At 39.6% G+C, this 23,580-nt stretch overlaps 1 protein-coding gene across 1 annotated transcript in view; it reads right to left on the bottom strand.

Annotated features, from left to right (window-relative positions):
- LOC128684372 (F-box and leucine-rich repeat protein 6) overlaps positions 1–23,580 on the bottom strand; it is a 206,405-nt gene that overhangs the window by 1,498 nt on the left and 181,327 nt on the right. The window contains exon 3 of the mRNA XM_053770528.2: positions 10,711–10,874. Coding sequence (XP_053626503.2) covers positions 10,711–10,874 — 164 coding nt within the window. The remainder of the gene's footprint in view (positions 1–10,710; positions 10,875–23,580) is intronic.

Genomic DNA, 23,580 nt, shown 5'->3' with positions numbered 1-23,580 from the left:
ATGTACTATAACCTATGCCCTAAGTAAAAAGAAAGAATTCTGGAATGTGTAATACATGTTCAGCAGGCTGGCTGGCTGAGTGGCTGTCTATCTCTGTCTGTCTGTATCTATCTCTGTCTCTGTCTATCTGTCTCTATCTCACAGGTACACACAAATACAATTATACATAGTGTAAATTACCTAGGATAACCCAAAATATCCAGACAAAGTGCTATACTGTGCTTGTAGACATAAGGCATGATAAGCATGACTGGCAAGTAATATGTACTCCATTTGATCAAGAATCAAACGTGACGAGTCTGACAACTCTGACAAGCAGACAGAAAGACAGACATACACCGGAAGACAGAAAGACAGGCACACAGAAAGACACACACTGGCAGACAGAAAGACAGATAAGCAGACATAACTAGACAGACAGACAGATATGTTTACATGTAAAAGTGAAAACAAAGCCAGGGGTTCCCTGCAGCAATGCACGAACATCAAGTGTCAAACTACTGCTGCAATGTCAGCAGTTTAGTGGCACTCCTTTGATATACTTTTGAAGAGTTTCGAGAATTAATCTATTCTGAGCCCGGCCATGGGCCAGGTTCGTCTGGTGGCTGCCTGGTAAACCAGGCTGTTGCTGCTGGAGGTCCCGCTGCACCACATATCCATCACAGCCTGGTTGATCTGGCACCTGGTGAACATACTTGTCCAGTTTCCTCTTGAAGGCTTCTACACTTGTCCCAGCCGTGTTTCTGACATCGTCTGGTAAGATGTTGAAAAGTCAGGGACCCCAGATGTTGATACAGTGTTCCCTTATTGTCCCCACCGCACCCCTGCTCCTCATTTGGTTTATTTTACACTTCCTCCCATATCTCTCACTCCAGTATGTTGTTATGGCAGTGTGCAGATTTGGGACCAGGCCCTCGAGTACTTTCCAGGTATATATTATCATGTATCTCTCTCTCCTCCGCTTCAATGAATACGTTTTCAAGACTTGCAGGCATTCCCAGTAGTTTAGGTGTTTTACAGGCTCAATGTGAGCCATAAATGGTCTCTGTATTTGTTCCAGCTCCGATATTTCTCCTGCTTTGAACGGGGCCATCAGCACTGAGCAATATTCTAAGTGAGGGAGCACTAGCGATTTGAAGAGTGTCACCATTGGTATTATTTCCCCTGTTTTGAAAGTTCTCAATACCCACCCCGTCATCTTGTTATGGTCTTTAAAAGAAAGGTCCACTGACATAATTATTCCCAGGTCTTTTATGTGTTCCTTACGTTCTATTTGGTGGCCCTCTTGAGTTTTGTATATGGTGTTCCTTTTGAGTTCTTCATTCTTTCCATACCTAAGCAGCTGGAACTTATCACCAGTGAACGTCATGTTGTTCTCCACTGCCCACTGGAAAATCCTGTTTATGTCTTCTTGAACTTTTTCAGTGTCCTCTACTGTAGTGACTTTCATGCTCATTTTAGTGCCATCTGCAAATGATGATACAAAAGTGTGCTGGGTGTTTTTATCTATGTCTGCTATGAGCATGAAAAATAGCAGAGGTGCCAGGACAGTGCCTTGGGGCATTGAGCTTTGGACCTCGCTGATGCTGGATCTTGCCCTGTTCACTACTATTTTTTGTGTTGTGTGTGTTAGGAACCCAAAAATCCATCTACCTACCCTCCCTGTAATGTCCATGGCCTTCATTTTGTGCACTATCACTCCATGATCACATTTGTCAAACACCTTTGCAAAATCTGTGTAAATCACATCTGCATTTTGGTCATCTTCCAATGCCTCCATAATTCTGTCAAAATGGTACAGCAACTGTGACAGGCATGATCGTCTTGCTCTAAACTCATGCTGGTTTGGGTTATGCTGGTTGTGCTGGTCCATGAAATTTGTAATCTGCCATTTCATCACTCTTTCGAAGATTTTTATGATGTGAGAGGTTAGGGTTACTGATCTGTAATTTTTAGCTAGTGCTCTACTACTTCCCTTATGCAAAGGAGCTATGTCTGCATTCTTTAAGGCCTCCAGTATTTCACCTAGATCTAAGCTCTTTCTCCAAAGAATACTGAGGGCTCGTGCTAGTGGTACTTTGCACTTCTCTATAAATAGAGCATTCCATGAATCTGGTCCAGGCGCTGAGAGAGTGGGCATGTTTCCCATTTCTTTTTCGAATACTATGGGATTTGTACTGTCAGTTAGTTGGTCTGCGTGGCCTTCTTCTGGAGTGAAAAATATTTCTGCATTTTCTACCTTGGTGTCATTTAGTGGGTTGCTGAACACCAACTCATACTGTTCTTTTAGGATTTCACTCATTTCCTGTTTATTGTCAGTATATGAATCTCCTCTCAGTAGTGGTCCAATTCTACAGGTAGTTCTTAGCTTGGATTTTGTGTAAGAATAGAAATATTTTGGGTTTCTTGCAATATCCCATATGGCCTTTTGTTCCCTTTGCACTTCTGTGAGGTATGACATCCAAAGTTTCTGCTCTAATTCAGTGATCTCTCGGCTAAACCTATCTTTCCTCTGTTGTAGCATATCTGTGTTTTTAAGCAATTCAATAACCTGTTTTCTTCTTCTGTAACATCTCCTATGCTCTTTTTCTATATCTGATCTTCTGGGTTTCCTCAATGGTACTTGCTTCATACATACCTTGTATGTTTCTCTATTCAGCTTCTCTGGGCACTGGTGGGAATTTAGGGTGCTCATGTCTGATTCCAGGCTATGTCTGATAGCTCTTGGTTTATTTTTTCCCAGTCAATTCTATGGTTGTTAAAATTAAACTTACTGAAGATTCCATCTCTAACATTAGTGATGCAGTTCCCTAACCCTGAATTAATACTCGTTTGAACTTCTATGATGTTATGATCAGAGTACATACATTGTTTTTGTAACTGTTATGTCTCTGATCTGCTCCTCGTTGTTTGTGAATATCAAATCCACGGTATTTTCATTTCTAGTGGGATCAATTACCTGTTGGTTTAATAAGTACGTTTCACAAAGTCTCATTAGTTCCCTGGTATGTGCCTTCTGAGCCACAGTGCTTCCCGGAGATATTTCTGGTATAACATTATGTTGCGCCATCTTCCAATTTGCATGAGGGAAATTAAAATCTCCAAGGAGTAAAATATTTGGTGTGGGATTTTCAAGCCTATCCACATAGCTATCTTCCTTAGCTGATCTGTGAATTCCTCAGCAGTTGCTGATGGTGGAATGTATACAAGGATTATTACCAAATTCCTATTTTCAACTTTAAAGCCTAGCATTTCTACTATATCATTCGTAGAGTTCAGCACTTCTGTGCAACAGAAAGTATCCTTTACATAGATTCCTACTCCTCCCTGTGACCTATTAATTCTATCACAACTATACGTGTAGTTTTCTATCTTTATCTCTCCATCCAAAACATCCCTTGTGTGTGTTTCTGTAAATGCTCCAAACATGGCATTCGCTTCTGTTAGGAGCCCACTGACATCGCTAACCTTGTCATTTTTATTTGATTTCAAACCTTGAATATTTGCAAATATGAAGCAGGAATTACCATTTGGGATGTTTTGCCTCACCTTGTTTCGTTAGTATCACTGGTGATGTACTACCTGGTTTGTCCCCTGGTGTACAAGCCCCTGGTTTCTCCAGTACTGGCTTTGCATTTGGTTGCTTATTCGGCCTTGATGGGCTGATGCCTGGTTTGGTATGCCCCATTTGCTGCCCATCTGTCCTCTCTGTACCATTCCCCATTTGTCTCTTCCTTTGGTTTGATTTTTTCTCTTTTTGTCTAAAAAAGATTGCTGTTCAATTTCCCTTTCTCTGCTAACTCTGTAGTGTCATGTTCCTTTTATATGGTGGTCTGGGCAGCTCAGGTCGTAACATTCTCTGGACTGTGTTGAACCTTCACACATTACTGCATGGAAATACCTGCACTCTTTGTTGAAATGACACTTTCCCTTCTTCAACATGATGGCACATTTTCTGATGTGTTTATTCCAGCAAACTCTGTCATATAGGCACATACCTTTTGCATAATATCCACAAGTATTCTGACTACCTATATTTATTGATTTTGTGTTGTTCCCAAGTTCTGCCACCTGATCTGAGTTCTCTTGTTCACTTTCTTCTAGGCTAATTTCTTCCCCTTTCTCATTGTCGTTTGTTCCTGCTCTAGCTTTCTCTTCCTCCCTTTCCCTTTCCGCTATGTTATGTATCCCTGTTTTGTTCTTTTTCGACTTGCTCTGTATGACGTTTTCCACTCTTATTTCCACTCCTTGGTGTTCACCTGTATTTGCACTTTCCTCTTTTTCTTGTTCCTTATCCCCTGTTTTCCACTCTTTGTATAAATTTGGCAAGCTCCTTAGAAACTTCCTTACACTTTCTGGGTTTTCACTTTTCAGTACCTCTCTTATGACTGACCAGCTGTCCCTCTCACTGGGGCAAATCCAGAAACGACTTTCTTGTTTTAGGTCATTTGTCATGGTTGCATGAAGCTATGTACATGATATATAGGATGTTTTACCACATATTTCACAATCAATGCCCCTCATATTTCTCCCAAATTTTTTTTCACATATACAACAGTCTTTATTCTTGGCCATGATCACTCTTGGGTAGGTGTATGTGGTCTTATACCATGCTTCAAGAAGTTTCATATATACTCCAGCGTGTCTAAAACATTGCTGGGACCTATAAATACTGTACTTTGTATATATTTCTAAACAACAGTAAATGACCAAGGCAGGTGAAAATGATCACCTGTCAGTGTGTTTGTGACTATCTGAGTACAATTTCAGTACCTAATATTAGTATCAGAACAAAGATTGGCTATGAAATCACAAGAACTACTATAAATTGTAATTTTTTTTTTTTTCAACAAGTCGGCCATCTCCCATCGAGGCAGGGTGACCCAAAAAGAAAAAAAATCCCCAAAAAGAAAATACTTTCATCATCATTCAACACTTTCACCTCACTCACACATAATCACTGTTTTTGCAGAGGTGCTCAGAACACAACAGTTTAGAAGCATATACGTATAAAGATACACAATATATCCCTCCAAACTGCTAATATCCCAAAACCCCTCCTTTAGAGTGCAGGCATTGTACTTCCCATTTCCAGGACTCAAGTCCGGCTATATAAAAATAACCGGTTTCCCTGAATCCCTTCACTAAATATCAGTACATAAAAATCATATAAAATAATATAAAAACGAGAAAAAAAGGTATATATATCACCAACACTTCTGCAAGTGGCAGGACTCCATGTTGCCGTCAGGTGAGCATCCAGAACCAACTTTGCAGTCTTATATCTCGATAAGTACTGGTCCTAAATTTTTTTTTTTTGTCTTATTACACACAGGAAATTGCCCTCTTTAATTTTAAATAAAAACCACGATTTTTTTTTTTTTCAAATATTCAGAGTGCTGGGCAAGAGAATGTAGATCTACATTTGGACAGTTAATGGGTTAAGTGAGCAGTCAGCTGCCTAAAATCAAATTTAGAGATGAAAGTACATGTGCTGACTATGCTACTGCCAAGAATTTTCCTGCTCAGCTGAAGGAAATTCTTTCAGAGGGTACCTACAGGACTGAGCAAGTGCTTAGTGATGACGAATCAGGCGTATTTTGGAAGAGGCCATCTAGAACCTATACAATGGAACCCCGACGTACGATGTCCCCAACCTACGTTAAAACCGACCTATGATGCTTTTCAGCGTAAAAATTTGACCCCGACGTACGTTGAAAAACTCGACCTACAGCATTCGTCCGGTACGCGTCCACATGTCTGTCCACCTGAGCGTGCTTCAGCTGGCCTGCCTTCAGTTGGTGTGCCAGTGTTTACAAGCCGGAGCGGTCGCTCCCACACATACATTCAGAATATTTTGTATTATTCCAGTGTTTTCAGTGCTTCTAACTGCTAAATAAGCCACCAGGAGCCCAGCTGATGGCGCTACAGCAGCAGCTGCTGCTGCTGTAGCGCCATCAGCTGCTGCTGCTGCTGTAGCACCATCAGCTACTGCTGCTGCTGTAGCACCGTCAGCTGCTGCTGCTGCTGCTGCTGTAGCACCATCAGCTGCTGCTGCTGCTGTAGCACCATCAGCTGCTGCTGCTGCTGCGGTAGCACCATCAGCTGCTGCTGCTGTAGCACCATCAGCTGCTGCTGCTGCTGTAGCACCATCAGCTGCTGCTGTTGCTGCTGTAGCACCATCAGCTGCTGCTGCTGCTGTAGCACTGTCAGCTGCTGGTGCTACTGTATCACCATTGTTGGTGTGGCTTATTGAGAATACCAAGAAACAATTAACCCCAGAGGGTTAGCCACCCAGGAAACTCAAAAAAGTTAGTGTGTCATCGAGGACTGTCTAACTTATTTCCATTGGGGTCCTTAATCTTGTCTCCCAGGATGCGACCCACACCATACGACTAACACCCAGGTGAACAGGGAAAAATGCCTGGAATTAGTGCTCATATTGGTGAATTTAAAGCCAACAAAGGTTGGTTTGAGAGATTTAAGAATCATAGTGGCATACACAGTGTGATAAGGCCTGTTCTGGAAGAAAATGCCAAACAGGACCTACATTACTCAGGAGGAAAAGGCACTCCCAGGACACAGTGTTTCATCAGTTATTGCTGCATCTTCAATACAGGTAAGTGTCATTTATTCTTCATTTAGTATAGTACATGCACAATATATATTGTGCATGCACTACTCTACTATTGTGCATGTATCCTTCTTTTTGTGTGTAGGAAAATGTATATTTCATGCGGTAACTTTTTTTTTTATACTTTTGGGTGTCTTGCACAGATTAATTTGATTTCCATTATTTCTTAGGGGGAAAATTAATTCAACCTATGATCATTTCGTCTTCGATCGGCTCTCAGGAACGGATTAATATCATAGGTCAGGGGACCACTGTAGTATTGGCAAGCAAGTAGTAAAAGGTGCACATGGATTCAAGGCAGTGAATGACCGTTTGAGCTTGCTTGTGTGTGCTAGCATCACATTAAAACACAGAATTCCTGTGTTTTAAAATGTAAAGACGGTTTGTTGAGTGATTCAAACATTATTTTATTCCTTCAGTCAAGATGTACCTGCTCTAAACAAGCCTTTATTTCAAGGTTCTTGTCACTCTTAACAAGTTCCAGAGCCATTCTCAATTTTTTAAATCTTTTTTTCTTTTTTCTTTTAAACACACTAGCTGTCTCCCACTGAAGCAGGGTAACCCAAAAAAGAAAGAAATATCTTCACCATCATTCAACATTTTCACCATCATTCAACATGTTTTTACCACTAAATAAATCTTTATCCAGATATGAGTGTGGGGAAGTGTATGAGGCAGTGGACAGAATGATAAGGGTAAAGCAACTGTCATAGAAGGGATTAAGACAGAGACATTAAAATCTGGTTGAGATACAACATAGTTTTTGAGTGGTTGGTAAATTTATATACTAATACATGTATATGTATGTAAGAAGGGAAGTTATAAACCTAAAAATTGACAAAGGATGTAGATCCTTTGTATAACTGAAAGGGGACAAGGGAGAAAGTAAGAATTATAACGAAATAAGCCTGCTGAATACACTAAGTAAAATATATTCTAGAATTATTAATGAAAGAGATAAAACAGATAGTAGGACTGCAATGGAGCAAGGAGGATTTAGGAAGGTAAGTGATGTGTAGACTAAGCACTGACAATGAAACAAATGAATAAGACTTAGATTTATGAATTGAGAAAAGGCATATGGTAGGGTGGACAGAGGAACAATGTGGTAGATGTTGCAAATGTATGGAATAGGTAGTAGGTTACTAGAAGTAGTAAAGTTTTCATATGGAGAGTAAGGCTCAGATTAGGGTATGTAAAAGTGGCCTTAGACAAAGATATGTGATGTCACCTCAGTTGTTAAACATATTTATAAAACGGATTGTCAAAGAAATTAATGCTAGTGTGTTAAGAGTGAAGATGTCATGTTTAAGAGCAATGTGTGTAAATATTATGCAGAGAATATGGTATATAGAAATTAACCCTTTGAGGGTTTCGGCCGTACTAGTATGGCTTACGACCCAGGGTTTTCGACGTACTAGTACGCCTAAATTCTAGTGCCCTCAAATCTGGTGAGAGAAAGCTGGTAGGCCTACATATGAAAGAATGGGTCTATGTGGTCAGTGTGCACAGTATAAAAAATCCTGCAGCACACAGTGCGTAATAATAAAAAAAAAACTTTGACCGTGTTTTTGGAATAAAACAGCGACTTTGCACTGCATTTTCGTATGATATTTATTGTTGTATTCTACTTTTCTTGGTCTCATTTTATAGAATGGAAGACATATTACAAAAATTGAGATGATTTTGACTGGTTTTACAATGAAAAGTACCTTGAAATTGAGCGCAAAGTAGCAGAAATGTTCGATTTTTATCAAAGTTCAAAAGTAAACAAATCATGCCAAGCGTCCAATACACATCAACTGGTGAGTCTAATATTCTTTCACAAGTACGCTGATATTATTTATACCATTTCTACACTAATGCAGTAGTCTGCATAACAGTAAATCTTCTATTTTTTGTAAGAATAAAAATTCAAAGTGGAAAGCCATAGAAATATAAGAGGGGCCTGGGGATGTGACTAACGAACAGAGAACTTGTTATTTTAGTGCCAGGAATGTCTTTTTTGTTTATTCTGGACCCTATTTGGAAATTGGCATCTTTTGAAATTTGTGTGAAATTGGCAAAATTGCTAAATTCTGACCACTTTATTGTATAGTTGAAATTGGTATATGGGTGGTTTCTTGTACTCATTCGATAGAAAAAATTGAGTTCTAGCAAAATAGTTATGATTTGTGTCGACTATTACATTGGAATTGGCCGAAAATAGGGCTCAAAGTGGGCAAAATCGCCGACGCGTAAACATCATCGAGACTGCTAACTTCACGAGAGCATAATTCCGTAAGTTTTCCATCAAATTTCATACTTTTGGTGTCATTATGATCGGGAAAAGATTCTCCATCTTTTCATAAGACTTTTTTTTTTTTTTTTTTTTTTTTTTTGAAATTTGGCTGACCCTGAGAACAAGTTTCGGAGAGGGCCTGTCGACCCTCAAAGGATTGAAAGATGGAGTGGGGTTACCAAAGATATAATTCAGAAGACTGAGAAAGGGTTGTTAAGGTGGTTTGGGTATTTAAATTAAAGAGGATGAAGCAGAATTGGATAAGCAAGAGATTTATAAATCTGGGGTGAAAGGAAGGAGGGGAAAGGATCACCCCAGGAAGGGTTGGAGGGAGGTGATAAAAATATTGAGTGCTCCTTAAACCAGTTCTATTCACAGATGACACTACTTACATCTACGCCCACTCAAACTCAGCTATATGTAAGGCACTGTAAACAACAAGCTGCTAAAAATATATACTTAGATGACCAACAAACTCACTCTCAACATAGACAAAACATGCTGTTTGGAAACAGCCTTAAAATATCCAACTTAATATATCGATAAATGGTTCTCCCCTTAACAAGACACACAGAGGGTAAATTTCAAGGTCTTCAACTTGGCTGTAATCTTAAATTTCATTCCCACAGCCAGTATATATCCAAGAAAATTTCCAAATCAGTAGGCATCCTTTCCAAGATATGGTACTATGTGCCCCAAACGACACTCCTTACCCTATACCACTTTTTAATATATCCCTACCTCACCTATGGTATTTGTCCCTGGGGATCAACCAGAGCTACCCACCTTAAACCTTTCATAACCCAACAAAAAGCTGCTGTGTGGATGATTACCAACTCCTGTGCTAGACAGCACACCCCACCCCTTTTCAAAAGCCTGAACCTACTAAATGTACGAGACATACATTCATGTTACTGTACCTACTATATATACAGAACATTAAACTCCAATATAAACACTCCACTTATACTTCTCCTTGATAGCTACAACAGAATACACAGTCACAATACAAGGCACAAGGCACTCTTCGACATCCCTTGTGTCAGTCTCACATTATGCAAAAATGCAATGCACATAAAGGGCCCAAAGATCTGGAATTCAATACCTGAACTGGTTATGGATCCCCTGACTACATACAAATTTAGGGATATGCTTAAAAATCACCTCATCTCTCAATACAAACCAAACCAACCAAAACAACTTCTAATCAGTTTGAAGCAACTCCCAAATATTATATTATATGACCTCTAGCCTATTACAACATCTGCCAATCTATAAAATATTACTGTTTGAACCATTAATTGTAATACTGTTTTTATTATGTGCAACTTCAACATCATTATTCTTATAAACTTCCACCCTGACTACCTCGCATTAGTATTAAGATAAAATAAGGATTTATTAAAAAGTTAACCATACTTATCTTGTCTAAACTTAAGTAGTTATTATGTACTAGGATTAATTTGCCCGAAATGCCCCGGCATGATAGTGGCTTTCTTGTAATAAACAAATCAAAATTGCAATTACTCCTTGTAACCTTCACAAAGAAATAAAATCTTTAATCTTTTAATCTTTAATCTTTAATCAGGGCTTGAGCATCCAGAAGGCTTGTGTGAACATGTTAGATAAGACTGAATGGACACGAGTGGTTTTTATGGCTTTTGTGAGCAAGGTACTGTAGCATTTATGAAGGGATTCAAGGAAAACTGGTTAGGTGGATTTGAGTCCCAGAGGTGAGAGATGCACTACCTGCACTGTACAAACTAAATATTCTAACAGTCAAATAATAACTTACATAGGTTAAGATCAGATACTTCAGTAAGGCGGTTCTCTAAGAGCCAAAGGAGCTTCTTTTCATTGCGGTATCGAGGTTTTATACGTCCAGTAGTTAACTCAGCAATGTGCCAGAGCCGCTTATCTGTAGAAACGTTTCTCCATAATCTGCATACTCTAGATGTTCTGCAATAATCAATCACTTTAATAACTAGAAAATGTAAAAATTCTTTGTTTTATATTATTTCAAGCATATGGATATACAGCATATATAATAATTTAATTAGATGCATGGAAACATGAAATCTCAGGGTATGATTGCAGGCTAGGTCAAAAGGCAATTGTGCTTTTGGGATGTGCACAGAATGACATTAAAATGCATTCTAAACAAGCTAATATGATGAACAAAAGAAAAAACTTAACATCAGCCCATCAGATCATGTAAAAATATGTGATCAAAAGAAAAAACTTAACATCAGCCCATCAGATCATGTAAAAATATGTGATATAAAGCTGTACAAATGCATAAAAAACAAAGATCAATTTACCCATATTTCAATATTTATAACCAATAATCTTGACATCTGTAACAAAAATACATGAATCTTAAGTTACAAACTCTTCATATGGGATAAATGATGACATAAGCTGACAGGTACTTGATAAATGTCCAGTCCTGAATGAGACAATGCAATAAGTCACACAACAGAATAGGTATAGTATAGTGCATTGGCACTGACATACTGTACTCAACACCTCATACACCATTTGGAAAAGCAGGCAAATCCAAAAAGAAAATCAAAATATGTCCAGTGTTCATGCCTATGACCCATCATATATAACACTGTACATCAAAAACCTAAACAGTAATATGAAAAAATCAAACAGTGCTAAAAAATTGCACATTTATCACCTTACATAGCAAGATCAATAGGGAACACATTTTGCAATAAAGTAGCAGAAGTTTTGATAGCAGAGTGAATTCCAGAAAGTAGCCACACAAGGAAGAACTTTCTAGATTCAGCAACCCTTTCATTGTCCATTTCATAGATTCCTGTTATTGATGTCAGGGCCCCTTGTGTAGATTCACGTTTTGAGCTTAGCTCCCTCAGATAAGTTGTGGGCAGTAAATTATGGCCTAGACATGAGAGAATGGGGTTGTGCAGTGTACACAGAATAAAAAAATATATCCTGCCCTATGCAGTGCATGATGGGAGAAGCAAAATTCTGACTTAGTGTCTGGTTTAAAATAGCCATGTTGAGGTGTTTTTAGGATTTTTTTTTATGGGTTTATTGACTGTTTCTTGGTAACGTTTGACAGAACGAAAGATTTTTATTTATTATTTATTATCACACCGGCCGATTCCCACCAAGGCAGGGTGGCCCAAAAAAGAAAAACTTTCACCATCATTCACTCCATCACTGTCTTGCCAGAAGGGTGCTTTACACTACAGTTTTTAAACTGCAACATTAACACCCCTCCTTCAGAGTGCAGGCACTGTACTTCCCATCTCCAGGACTCAAGTCCGGCCTGCCGGTTTCCCTGAATCCCTTCATAAATGTTACTTTGCTCACACTCCAACAGCACGTCAAGTATTAAAAACCATTTGTCTCCATTCACTCCTATCAAACACGCTCACGCATGCCTGCTGGAAGTCCAAGCCCCTCGCACACAAAACCTCCTTTACCCCCTCCCTCCAACCCTTCCTAGGCCGACCCCTACCCCGCCTTCCTTCCACTACAGACTGATACACTCTTGAAGTCATTCTGTTTCGCTCCATTCTCTCTACATGTCCGAACCACCTCAACAACCCTTCCTCAGCCCTCTGGACAACAGTTTTGGTAATCCCGCACCTCCTCCTAACTTCCAAACTACGAATTCTCTGCATTATATTCACACCACACATTGCCCTCAGACATGACATCTCCACTGCCTCCAGCCTTCTCCTCGCTGCAACATTCATCACCCACGCTTCACACCCATATAAGAGCGTTGGTAAAACTATACTCTCATACATTCCCCTCTTTGCCTCCAAGGACAAAGTTCTTTGTCTCCACAGACTCCTAAGTGCACCACTCACTCTTTTTCCCTCATCAATTCTATGATTCACCTCATCTTTCATAGACCCATCCGCTGACACGTCCACTCCCAAATATCTGAATACGTTCACCTCCTCCATACTCTCTCCCTCCAATCTGATATTCAATCTTTCATCACCTAATCTTTTTGTTATCCTCATAACCTTACTCTTTCCTGTATTCACCTTTAATTTTCTTCTTTTGCACACCCTACCAAATTCATCCACCAATCTCTGCAACTTCTCTTCAGAATCTCCCAAGAGCACAGTGTCATCAGCAAAGAGCAGCTGTGACAACTCCCACTTTGTGTGTGATTCTTTATCTTTTAACTCCACGCCTCTTGCCAAGACCCTCGCATTTACTTCTCTTACAACCCCATCTATAAATATATTAAACAACCACGGTGACATCACACATCCTTGTCTAAGGCCTACTTTTACTGGGAAAAAATTCCCCTCTTTCCTACATACTCTAACTTGAGCCTCACTATCCTCGTAAAAACTCTTCACTGCTTTCAGTAACCTACCTCCTACACCATACACTTGCAACATCTGCCACATTGCCCCCCTATCCACCCTGTCATACGCCTTTTCCAAATCCATAAATGCCACAAAGACCTCTTTAGCCTTATCTAAATACTGTTCACTTATATGTTTCACTGTAAACACCTGGTCCACACACCCCCTACCTTTCCTAAAGCCTCCTTGTTCATCTGCTATCCTATTCTCCGTCTTACTCTTAATTCTTTCAATTATAACTCTACCATACACTTTACCAGGTACACTCAACAGACTTATCCCCCTATAATTTTTGCACTCTCTTTTATCCCCTTTGCCTTTATACAAAGGAACTATGCATGCTCTCTGCCAATCCCTAGGTACCTTACCCTCTTCCATACATTTATTAAATAATTGCACCAACCACTCCAAAACTATATCCCCACCTGCTTTTAACATTTCTATCTTTATCCCATCAATCCCGGCTGCCTTACCCCCTTTCATTTTACCTACTGCCTCACGAACTTCCCCCACACTCACAACTGACTCTTCCTCACTCCTACAAGATGTTATTCCTCCTTGCCCTATACACGAAATCACAGCTTCCCTATCTTCATCAACATTTAACAATTCCTCAAAATATTCCTTCCATCTTCCCAATACCTCTAACTCTCCATTTAATAACTCTCCTCTCCTATTTTTAACTGACAAATCCATTTGTTCTCTAGGCTTTCTTAACTTGTTAATCTCACTCCAAAACTTTTTCTTATTTTCAACAAAATTTGTTGATAACATCTCACCCACTCTCTCATTTGCTCTCTTTTTACATTGCTTCACCACTCTCTTAACTTCTCTCTTTTTCTCCATATACTCTTCCCTCCTTGCATCACTTCTACTTTGTAAAAACTTCTCATATGCTAACTTTTTCTCCCTTACTACTCTCTTTACATCATCATTCCACCAATCGCTCCTCTTCCCTCCTGCACCCACTTTCCTGTAACCACAAACTTCTGCTGAACACTCTAACACTACATTTTTAAACCTACCCCATACCTCTTCGACCCCATTGCCTATGCTCTCATTAGCCCATCTATCCTCCAATAGCTGTTTATATCTTACCCTAACTGCCTCCTCTTTTAGTTTATAAACCTTTACCTCTCTCTTCCCTGATGCTTCTATTCTCCTTGTATCCCATCTACCTTTTACTCCCAGTGTAGCTACAACTAGAAAGTGATCTGATATATCTGTGGCCCCTCTATAAACATGTACATCCTGAAGTCTACTCAACAGTCTTTTATCTACCAATACATAATCCAACAAACTACTGTCATTTCGCCCTACATCATATCGTGTATACTTATTTATCCTCTTTTTCTTAAAATATGTATTACCTATAACTAAACCCCTTTCTATACAAAGTTCAATCAAAGGGCTCCCATTATCATTTACACCTGGCACCCCAAACTTACCTACCACACCCTCTCTAAAAGTTTCTCCTACTTTAGCATTCAAGTCCCCTACCACAATTACTCTCTCACTTGGTTCAAAGGCTCCTATACATTCACTTAACATCTCCCAAAATCTCTCTCTCTCCTCTGCATTCCTCTCTTCTCCAGGTGCATACACGCTTATTATGACCCACTTCTCGCATCCAACCTTTACTTTAATCCACATAATTCTTGAATTTACACATTCATATTCTCTTTTCTCCTTCCATAACTGATCATTTAACATTACTGCTACCCCTTCCTTTGCTCTAACTCTCTCAGATACTCCAGATTTAATCCCATTTATTTCCCCCCACTGAAACTCTCCTACCCCCTTCAGCTTTGTTTCGCTTAGGGCCAGGACATCCAACTTCTTTTCATTCATAACATCAGCAATCATCTGTTTCTTGTCATCCGCACTACATCCACGCACATTTAAGCAACCCAGTTTTATAAAGTTTTTCTTCTTCTCTTTTTTAGTAATTGTATACAGGAGAAGGGGTTACTAGCCCATTGCTCCCGGCATTTTAGTCGCCTCATACGACACGCATGGCTTACGGAGGAAAGATTCTTTTCCACTTCCCCATGGACAATAGAAGAAATAAAAAGAACAAGAGCTATTTAGAAAAAGGAGAAAAACCTAGATGTATGTATATATATATATATGCATGTGCGTGTCTATGAAGTGTGACCAAAGTGTAAGTAGGAGTAGCAAGATATCCCTGTTATCTTAGCGTGTTTATGAGACAGAAAAAGAAACCAGCAATCCTACCATCATGCAAAACAGTTACAGGTTTTTGTTTCACAGTCATCTGGCAGGACGGTAGTACTTCCCTGGGTGGTTGCTGTCTACCAACCTACTACTACTGATATAGAGATGATTTTGGTTGGTTCTACGACAAGATGTAACTTTAAATCGGCATCAAAGTAGCAGAAATATTTGAGTTTGCTGATTTCCTGAGGACAGGTAAGGCCCTCCTACACCCCCAGTTTGTTTTACGGGCTTTTACTAGGTCTAATTCAATTATTGGGATGCCATAAACCATGATCCATCACTTGTGGTTATATTTTATTATCCGAGAAATAGGCTAAATTTAATAACCTTCAGGGGGCAAGGCAGACCAAAATGCGAATTTGAAAGTGATTTCGTATGAGGGGATAGAGCCGCTCGATGTAACGTCAATGAGGCCATATAAATGGAGTTGTAAAAGTTACGTGTCGAGCAATTGCAGATATGCGAAGTTCGAGTAAACTCAGACCTGCCCGTTAAGGGTATAACAATTTAAAATGTTGCAAGGTTGCAATTGTTAAAAAAAAAAATAACTATTTTTTAAATTTATTATACAAGTAGACAATAAAAAAAACATAAATGGAACTTGTTTCTGAACATTTTGTAAGCATTAACAAAATAGAAATAGGAACTACTTATCAACAATGACACATTGCAATGGGATACAACTTACAAATAAAATATTCCTGAGTTTCCTGAGAAAGAACAATCATTTTACATCAACAATTTCTGCAATGAAACTTTATGAAACAATTTCTATCCTTCTTGACGCATAGATTTACTTTGCATGTGGCACAGTGTCATGCCCCTATTGTTAACCTTTCTTTAATATTACATTGCGGTTATTTCCTTTAATAGCTAAATTGGAAATGAACATCCTTGTATTTTTTTTTTTTCAACAAGTCGGCCGCCTCCCACCGAGGCAGGGTGACCCAAAAAAGAAAGAAAATCCCCAAAAGGAAAATACTTTCATCATCATTCAACACTTTCACCACACTCACACATTATCACTGCTTTTGCAGAGGTGCTCAGAATACAACAGCTTAGAAGCATATACGTATAGAGATACACAACATATCCCTCCAAACTGCCAATATCCCAAACCCCTCCTTTAAAGTGCAGGCATTGTACTTCCCATTTCCAGGACTCAAGTCCGACTATATGAACATAACCAGTTTCCCTGAATCCCTTCACTAAATATTACCCTGCTCACACTCCAACAGATCGTCAGGTCCCAAGTATCATTCGCCTCCATTCACTCCTATCTAACACGCTTATGCACGCTTGCTGGAAGTCCAAGCCCCTAGCCCACAAAACCTCCTTTACCCCCTCTTTCCAACCCTTTCGAGGACGACCCCTACCCCTCCTTCCTTCCCCTATAGATTTATATGCTTTCCATGTCATTCTACTTTGATCCATTCTCTCTAAATGACCAAACCACCTCAACAACCCCTCTTCTGCCCTCTGACTAATGCTTTTATTAACTCCACACCTCCTAATTTCCACACTCCGAATTTTCTGCATAATATTTACACCACACATTGCCCTTAGACAGGACATCTCCACTGCCTCCAACCGTCTCCTCGCTGCTGCATTTACCACCCAAGCTTCACATCCATATAAGAGTGTTGGTACTACTATACTTTCATACATTCCCTTCTTTGCCTCCATAGATAACGTTTTTTGACTCCACATATACCTCAACGCACCACTCACTTTTTTTCACTCATCAATTCTATGATTAACCTCATCCTTCATAAATCCATCCGCCGACACGTCAACTCCCAAGTATCTGAAAACATTCACTTCTTCCATACTCCTCCTCCCCAATTTGATATCCAATTTTTCTTTATCTAAATCATTTGATACCCTCATCACCTTACTCTTTTCTATGTTCACTTTCAACTTTCTACCTTTACACACATTCTCAAACTCATCCACTAACCTTTGCAATTTTTCTTTAGAATCTCCCATAAGCACAGTATCATCAGCAAAAAGTAACTGTGTCAATTCCCATTTTGAATTTGATTCCCCATAATTTAATCCCACCCCTCTCCCGAACACCCTAGCATTTACTTCTTTTACAACCCCATCTATAAATATATTAAACAACCATGGTGACATTACACATCCCTGTCTAAGACCTACTTTTACTGGGAAGTAGTCTCCCTCTCTTCTACACACCCTAACCTGAGCCTCACTATCCTCATAAAAGCTCTTTACAGCATTTAGTAACTTACCACCTATTCCATATACTTGCAACATCTGCCACATTGCTCCTCTATCCACTCTATCATATATTTTTTTTTTTCAACAAGTCGGCCGTCTCCCACCGAGGCAGGGTGACCCAAAAAAGAAAGAAAATCCCCAAAAAGAAAATACTTTCATCATCATTCAACACTTTCACCACACTCACACATTATCACTGCTTTTGCAGAGGTGCTCAGAATACAACAGTTTAGAAGCATATACGTATAAAGATACACAACATATCCCTCCAAACTGCCAATATCCCAAACCCCTCCTTTAAAGTGCAGGCATTGTACTTCCCATTTCCAGGACTCAAGTCCGACTATATGAAAATAACCGGTTTCCCTGAATCCCTTCACCAAATATTACCCTGCTCACACTCCAACAGATCGTCAGGTCCCAAGTATCATTCGCCTCCATTCACTCCTATCTAACACGCTCATGCACGCTTCCTGGAAGTCCAAGCCCCTAGCCCATAAAACCTCCTTTACCCCCTCTTTCCAACCCTTTCGAGGACGACCCCTACCCCTCCTTCCTTCCCCTATAGATTTATATGCTTTCCATGTCATTCTACTTTGATCCATTCTCTCTAAATGACCAAACCACCTCAACAACCCCTCTTCTGCCCTCTGACTAATGCTTTTATTAACTCCACACCTTCTCCTAATTTCCACACTCCGAATTTTCTGCATAATATTTACACCACACATTGCCCTTAGACAGGACATCTCCACTGCCTCCAACCGTCTCCTCGCTGCTGCATTTACCACCCAAGCTTCACATCCATATAAGAGTGTTGGTACTACTATACTTTCATACATTCCCTTCTTTGCCTCCATAGATAATGTTTTTTGACTCCACATATACCTCAACGAACCACTTACCTTTTTTCCCTCATCAATTCTATGAATAACCTCATCCTTCATAAACCCATCCGCCGACACGTCAACTCCCAAGTATCTGAAAACATTCACTTCTTCCATACTCCTCCTCCCCAATTTGATATCCAATTTTTCTTTATCTAAATCATTTGATACCCTCATCACCTTACTCTTTTCTATGTTCACTTTCAACTTTCTACCTTTACACACATTCTCAAACTCATCCACTAACCTTTGCAATTTTTCTTTAGAATCTCCCATAAGCACAGTATCATCAACAAAAAGTAACTGTGTCAGTTCCCATTTTGAATTTGATTCCCCATAATTTAATCCCACCCCTCTCCCGAACACCCTAGCATTTACTTCTTTTACAACCCCATCTATAAATATATTAAACAACCATGGTGACATTACACATCCCTGTCTAAGACCTACTTTTACCGGGAAGTATTCTCCATCTCTTCTACATACCCTAACCTGAGCCTCACTATCCTCATAAAAGCTCTTTACAGCATTTAGTAACTTACCACCTATTCCATATACAGTGGACCCCCGCTTAACGATCACCTCCAAATGCGACCAATTATGTAAGTGTATTTATGTAAGTGCATTTGTACGTGTATGTTTGGGGGTCTGAAATGGACTAATCTACTTCACAATATTCCTTATGGGAAAAAATTCGGTCAGTACTGGCACCTGAACATACTACTGGAATGGAAAAAGTTCGTTAACCGGGGGTCCACTGTACTTGCAACATCTGCCACATTGCTCCTCTATCCACTCTATCATATGCCTTTTCTAAATCCATAAATGCAATAAAAATTCCCTACCTTTATCTAAATACTGTTCACATATATGCTTCAATGTAAACACTTGATCTACACATCCCCTACCCACTCTGAAGCCTCCCTGCTCATCCGCAATCCTACATTCTGTCTTACCTCTAATTCTTTCAATTATAACCCTACCATATACTTTTCCTGGTATACTCAGTAAACTTATTCCTCTATAATTTTTACAATCTCTTTTGTTCCCTTTCCCTTTATATAAAGGGACTATACATGCTCTCCGCCAATCCCAAGGTACCTTCCCCTCTTTCATACATTTATTAAACAAAAGTATCAACCACTCCAACACTATATCCCCCCCTGCTTTTAACATTTCTGTCATGATCCCATCAGTTCCAGCTGCTTTACCCCCTGGACATATTCTGTTTTATTCTGACTGCTTCCAATTGGGAAATAAGACTTTAGTCACTAAAGTAATCTCTGTACATATATGTTATATCTAGGATCTCCTCCTAATCATGTGTTATAAAAGCCTTATATATTTTGGACTATATAGAATAAACAAACATTCTTAACCCTTTCAGGGTCCGTCCCGTAGATCTACGGCTTTACGGTGAGTGTCCAAACCATAGATCTATGCCATGAGCTCAGCTCACTCTGATAAACTGTGAGTGGTACATTTGGGCCTAGATATGAGAGAATACATCTATGTGGTATGTGTGCACCACATAAAACAGATCCTGCAGCACGCTGTGTATAAGAGAGAAAAAAACTGAAATCATGATTTTTCGATTAAAACAGCAACTTTGCAGTGTTTTTTCATATGTTTTTTATAGTTGTATTTGCGATTTCTTGGTCTCATTTGATATAATGGAAGACATATTACAGAAATAGAGATGATTTTGATTGGTTTTAGCACTGGAAATGGCTTGAAACTGAGCTCAAAGTAGCGGAAATGTTAAATTTTTGCCGATATTCAAGAGTAAACAAACGACCTCACACGTCTAATACACGTCAGCTGGTGGGTTTAATATACATTCACAAATATGGTGATGATATTTATACAATTATTACAGTATTGCATAACAGTAAATCTTCTATTTTTTTGGTGTGAATAAAAATTCATTATGTGAATAAAAAATCAAAATGGAATTTATTTGTAAAGCCTCAAAACATAACTAATGAACAGAGGAAATGTTAGTTTAGTGCCAGAAATGCCTTCATTGTTTATTCTGGACCCTATTTTGAAATTGGAATATTTTGAACTTTGTGTTAAATTGGCCAAATTAACAATTTCCGATCACTTTATTTTGTAGTTGAAACAGTTGACTTGGCGATTTCTTGTGCTCAATCAATAGAATAGAAGTAATACTAGTGAAATAGCTAAGAATTTGGTTGATTGGAATAATGTAATTGGCCTAAAATGGGAGTCAAAGTCAGCAAAATCGCCGATTCGTAAATATTGCTGACACATCAAAATTCGCGAGAGCATAATTTCGTCAATTTTCCACCAAATTTCGTACTTTTTGTTTTATTACCTTCACAAAAAGATTCTCTATGATTTCATAAGAAAAAATAAATTTTTTTTTTTTAAATTCTTGGACACTGGTGCGTGACTCCAGATTTGGGCCTTGGACCCTGAAAGGGTTAACTTATATACGATAATTCGTATATTATTTTTGGCTTTGTGTTGTATCAAATATACTACATTAAAATTAGATTTCTGGAGGATTACTATTACTACCCCAACCTCTCTGTCCAAAGTTGTTATGCTCTAACCAGAAAGAAATTGAGTGGTTACAACCCTTGGAGTGTAACAAGTGGGGGGCCTGTGTCCTGGAGCATAACATTGAATTTCGTTTAAAATGAATGTAGAAATGGCAGAGAGGTTTGAAGATATAACAAGGGAGAGATTACAGAATTTGAAGCTTTAATCTTGTTGGCAATTAGCACGAAGCTTGGGCATAAAATACGACAAACATTTTACTGCCCAAGCAGTCAGAATAAAACAGAATACGTCCAGGCCGGATAATCAACCTTGGCCAGTTACCAGAGACGAGCAGGAGTGTTCTCGTTGGCTGCTACTTCTTCACAGCTCGTCCCTCAACCTTGTATACAGGTCAGGTGGGCCACGTGACTCACCAACATTCAGTAGAGTAGTTGACCAAAGAGGGGGGGGAAGAGGGGTGTAACCACTGAACACCACAGATTAACCATACACCAGTACACCGGGCGGAAGGCATGTTACTATACCTTCAACTAAACTTATCATGGCCATGTTACATAAATAATTATAATAATTGTTAATAAGAATAAGCCTTAATAATACAAGGACGTTCATTTCCAATTTAGCTATTAAAGGAAATAACCGCAATGTAATATTAAAGAAAGGTTAACAATAGGGGCATGACACCCCGGCCCACAAGCAAATATCTCGGCGTTTAAGATGCTGATGGTGTGGAAGAAACCATCCAGCTGGTGTAAGATGACAAGGGGATGGAGGTACATCTCTCCGAGCTCCGTCATCCACTTCCTAGAACTGGACCAGAAACACTGCTAGACTGCAAAGAATTTCCGTAGTTAGGCAATATGTGGACCCCCGCATAACGATGGCATCACATAGCGATTAATCCGCATACCGCTTGCTTTAATCGCAAAAATTTTGCCGCGCATACCGATTAAAAACCCGCTCACCGATTTTCGTCCAATGTGCGCCCTCAGCCAGCCTCCCATGTGCCGCCCGTGCCATTGTTTACCAGCCAGCCTCCGCGGTAACATCCAAGCATACAATCAGAATATTTCGTATTATTACAGTGTTTTCGGTGCTGTTTCTGGAAAATAAGTGACCATGGGCCCCAAGAAAGCTTCTAGTGCCAACCGTACACCAATAAGGGTGAGAATTCCAATAGAAATGAAGAAAGAGATCATTGATAAGTATGAAAGTGGAGTGCGTATCGCCGACCTGGTCAAGTTGTACAAGAAACCCCAATCAACCATCGCTACTATTGTGGGCACCAGAAAGACAATCAAGGAAGCTGTTCTTGCCAAAGGTTTAACTGTGTTTTCGAAACAAAGATCGCAAGTGATGGAAGATGTTGAGAGACTCTTATTGGTGTGGATAAATGAAAAACAGCTAGCAGGAGATAGCGTCTCTCAAGCGATCATATGTGAAAAGGCTAGGAAGTTGCATGAGGATTTAATTAAAAAAATGCCTGCAACTAGTGATGATGTGAGTGAATTTAAGGCCAGCAAAGGTTGGTTTGAGAGATTTAAGAAGCGTAGTGGCATCCATAGCGTGATAAGGCATGGTGAGGCTGCCAGTTCGGACCACAAAGCGGCTGAAAAATATGTGCAGGAATTCAAGGAGTACATAGACAGTGAAGGACTGAAACCTGAACAAGTGTTTAATTGTGATGAAACAGGCCTGTTCTGGAAGAAAATGCCAAGCAGGACCTACATTACTCAGGAGGAAAAGGCACTCCCAGGACATAAGCCTATGAAAGACAGGCTTACTTTGTTGATGTGTGCCAATGCTAGTGGTGATTGCAAAGTTAAGCCTTTATTAGTGTATCACTCTGAAACTCCCAGAGCGTTCAGGCAAAAGAATGTCCTCAAGGATAATTTGTGTGTGCTGTGGAGGGCAAACAGTAAGGCATGGGTCACTAGGGACTTTTTCTATAACTGGTTACACCATGCATTTGCCCCCAATGTGAAAGATTACCTAACTGAAAAGAAATTAGAACTTAAGTGCCTCCTGGTGTTAGACAATGCCCCTGGTCATCCTACAGACGTGGCAGAGCGACTTTATGGGGACATGAGCTTCATTAAGGTGAAGTTTTTGCCTCCTAATACCACTCCTCTCCTGCAGCCCATGGACCAGCAGGTTATTGCAAACTTCAAAAAACTGTACACAAAAGCTCTGTTTGAAAGGTGCTTTGTAGTGACCTCAGAAACTCAACTGACTCTAAGAGAGTTTTGGAGAGAGCACTTTAATATCCTCAATTGTGTAAACCTTATAGGTAAGGCTTGGGAGGGAGTGACTAAGAAGACCTTGAACTCTGCTTGGAAGAAACTGTGGCCAGAATGTGTAGACAAAAGGGATTTTGAAGGGTTTGAGGCT

The sequence above is a fragment of the Cherax quadricarinatus genome, chromosome 4, assembly GCF_038502225.1.
Source record: "Cherax quadricarinatus isolate ZL_2023a chromosome 4, ASM3850222v1, whole genome shotgun sequence".
Taxonomy (NCBI): Eukaryota; Metazoa; Arthropoda; class Malacostraca; order Decapoda; family Parastacidae; genus Cherax; species Cherax quadricarinatus.
This window is presented reverse-complemented; position numbering and strand designations above follow the sequence as displayed.